General features: G+C 48.4%; 1 protein-coding gene across 1 annotated transcript; it reads right to left on the reverse strand.

Annotated features, from left to right (window-relative positions):
- Positions 1-329: 329 nt before the first annotated feature.
- LOC115735049 (UDP-glycosyltransferase 73C3-like) lies at positions 330-2,092 on the reverse strand. Its single transcript, XM_030666085.2, has one exon. The coding sequence runs from the start codon at positions 1,986-1,988 to the stop codon at positions 489-491; it is 1,500 nt and encodes a 499-aa protein (XP_030521945.1). The 5' UTR covers positions 1,989-2,092; the 3' UTR covers positions 330-488.
- Positions 2,093-3,718: the final 1,626 nt, after the last annotated feature.

Genomic DNA, 3,718 nt, shown 5'->3' on the forward strand with positions numbered 1-3,718 from the left:
GCCATATTGAAGGTGCACATGTCCCTTCATGGCAAGTTCCATGATCCCGCGAGTGCTTTCAATACAAAAGTTCCCCTACGGCCCACCAATACTTGCCTATTATAGAAGAGACCATCACTTGAATTCAATGTATGTATAAACTGGATCTGAACCATTAGAAATTACAACCTCTCATTTGCGTTCGACTAGATGCAGCAATCCAGATAAATTTTAGTACGCGAGCTAGGTTTACTGAATAATTTCTCCGATCCGGGAAGTTTACGATCGATACCACATGCGTGCGATCCAATGAATCTGATGGATGTATGGGGTTGATGAGATACTATTGCGTAATACGAGTACTAAATTATCAAGAATGGATGGTTAATTGCATCAAAATATAGCACATAGGTACTTTAATCTCAAATTAGAAGTTAGGTAAAACTAGACGGCTCAATAACTCTAATTGTGGAGGACGACTCCCATCAAGAATGCATAACACGGCGCGACTAGTAATGTCTCATTAATCTGGTCATCGATCTCTTGCGGTTTTGCATCTTTCGGACATAGTGGATCATTAGAGACATGTTAAGATAGGACGACCCGCCCTCCTCGACTGCCCGCCTTGCGGCCTCGCCCAGCTCCTTCACCCTCAGCCTCCTCTCGGCGCCTTCCTCTCCTTCGTCCATCAACCGCCCGATCGCGTGCTGCACGGCCTCCCTGCTCACCATCACGCCACCCTTCTCCTCCTCCCCCCACTCCGCCGGTCTCCGAACTCCGAGGCTCACCCCGATGCGGAGCACCTGCACGATCTGCTTCTCATTGTAGAACTGCTCGGCAAACATGGGCCAGGTTATCATGGGCACTCCGGCGGTCACCGCCTCGAGGGTCGAGTTCCACCCGCAGTGCGTCATGAACCCGCCAACAGACGGGTGGGACAGGATCATGACCTGAGGGGCCCATCCCCTGATGATGAGGCCCCGCCCCGGGGTCCTCTCCTCGAACCCATACTCCGAGAGCCACTTCTCTAGCTCTTGTGAGTGGTCGCCTTTCCTTATCACCCACATGAAGCAACAGCGCGAGGCCTCAAGCCCCAAGGCGAGCTCCACGAGCTGCGAGGCCGACACGTGGCAAAGGCTACCAAAGCACACGTAAAGCACGGACTTCGGGTCCCTAGAGTCCAGCCAATCTAGGCACCGGTTCGGGTCGATGGAGGGCTTGTTGCCTCTGTCGAGCTTGGCGGAGTCAACCCCTGGGGACAGCGACAGAGGCCCAATGCACCACAGTTTCTTCACGACCTTTTGATAACATTTCACGTAATTCTTCTCTAGCTTCTCAAAGGAGTTCACCAACACGCCGTCGGCTGTGAGCTCGGCCGCCTTGAACGTGTCCAGGAGGTCCTCCAAGTCGTCGAGGCCGTCCTTCATCATCTGCGGAAGCTGGGCCTTGGTGAACTCGATCTTGTCAGGGAGGCCCGGGACGACGAACGGCTCGTCGTCGCCCTTGACCCGCCCCATGACGTCGGAGCGGCTGATGCTGTGGGAGCACAAGAGGGTGAAGCAAGAAATGGTGTGGAACACGATCCTCGGAAGGCCAAACTTTAGGGCAACGTCGGTGGTCCAAGGAAAGCAAATGTCGGTGACGATGCAACTGGGTTTGTCCTCCATGGCCTCAAGGCGCTTCTCGAGGGGCCCTTGCAGCATGTTGCTCGCGTCGAAGAAGGCGGTCATGAGGTCCGACGAGGGGAGCGAGTCGATGTTCTCGCAGCCCTCGGGGAGGCCGGCCTCTTTGCATGGGAAAGGGAGAGTCAGGAAGTGGATGGCGAGACCCAAGGTCCGGGCGTGATCCAAGACAGATTTATACCGGAGCGCGTTGAGAGGAGTCATGACGACGGTGACGGAGACGCCGTGAGCGGCGAGGTGCTTGGCCATGCCCGTGAACGGGAGGAGGTGGCTTTGGGACATGAGAGGGATGAGAAGGAAACGAAGCTCTTGAGCTTCGGAGCCCATCTCTTTCTTGTTTTCTTTCTTTCTTTTTGTTTTTTGGGGAGGAGGACGAAGAAGAGTTGATGATGGAGGGCTTCAAGGGCGGTGGAGGATAAGGTTTAGGTGAAGGTGAAGGTGGCAAGAAATGGTGGCTGTGGTTCCCTCCAATATATAGGAGCAGCTTTGGTTATAGAGCTTCTAGAAGAAACACTTGTGACGTCACGCTGTCATTTGCCGTTTTGGTTGGCCATTCCTCACCTAGAAGGAGCTGGGGGTTGCTCCGCGCCGAGAGGATTAAATGACAGAACAATTTCCAGATAACCATTTTCTAATTGGAAATCGGGCGCTAGATTCGGATGCCCTAGTTTTTGTATTTAAATCGTAACGTCTTTCGATCGGAAGATTTCAGAGGTTACAATCTCACCTTCACAAGTGAGTCTTTATCCTAAATCCTTAAGTAACAATCGTGTCAAAATACGGACGCTAAATGGGTAAAGCACGTTTTATTTCTCGAATGCGATCGATGAACAATTCATGGGCCATTTATCTCAAAATCGTGGGAAATCTAGCCCTCTTCTCGAACATTCCTTTTTCTCCGAGGAAAAAAAGGGGTCTCGGATACTAGGTAGTTTGATATGGATCTTGCAACTTAGACACAGCATATTGACCCTGCTCATTAACTTGCAAGGTGGTCTCGCCATAATTACTTAGAGAGACAGAAAAAAAAAAAAAAAGAGCTATTTGCTCGTAATTTAGGGATCATGAAGATGAGACTGTGTGCTAAAATAATCGAGCAACTTGAGTGTGATCGGAATCTTCATTTTGCCGCTTGATCATTTTGTAAAATTACTTGCAGCGGTCCCTGTGAAGTCGATTAAATTGATCGATTGCACGTAAATCTGATGTTCCATATTTCATTATCCGCAAATCCGAGTTCAATCATTTCCATCCGCTGGGTAAAAATGTTCTGGAAACTATGGTGGATTTTATCTTTGTCCGGACTAGGACGAGAGGAGATTTTCTAAGATATTCAAGAGAATTCTGAATATGCGATGTCCCGTGCGGTGATTTGAAGTCTTCGAGTCCGTGTGAAGCGGGAATTGGACGTGGTTTCTTTAATCAACTTTTCATGTCCGGCCTAATCACTTCAACCAAGCTCACTTTGCGGCGTTTTGTGCTGTCTTGAGCTGCCAAGCCTGTCCACGCAGAAAATGACGAATATATATATGTATGTGTGTGTGTGTGTGTGTAATATTCACGCTTATTAGGGTTGATATGGGTAGTTTTACTTTTTTAGAATAACTAGCTACTTATTTCGATGATGGGATAAAGAACTTACAAACAAAAGTAACGCAGTATATTAACAAGTGATCTAGAAACATCATATTGTCATATTATTAAGTGGCAAAAAAAGTCATAAACCTATTACATTAGTATCAATTCAGTCATAAATCTTTCAATTAGACCAATTTAGTCATAAACCTTTTTACATTTGTGCTAATTCAGTCCGTTCGGCCAGTTTTGATGAAAATAGCTGCCTTAGAAGCTAGTCGCCTTAAGTGACACCACCGGCACTGGATAATCTTTTAATAATTGTTTCGGATTTTATTTTTTTCCTTATCTTTTTTTCTTCCTTATTTATTTTTGTCGATGGCCGGACAATGAGGGTTTGCCTTGCTTGGGCGAGGTCGCCCTCACCATCCACAACCTGGGGCTGGCCTCCCCGGGTCGTGCCTAGGCTAAGGCGAGCATCA

This window comes from Rhodamnia argentea, chromosome 10 (assembly GCF_020921035.1).
Source record: "Rhodamnia argentea isolate NSW1041297 chromosome 10, ASM2092103v1, whole genome shotgun sequence".
Classification (NCBI taxonomy): Eukaryota; Viridiplantae; Streptophyta; class Magnoliopsida; order Myrtales; family Myrtaceae; genus Rhodamnia; species Rhodamnia argentea.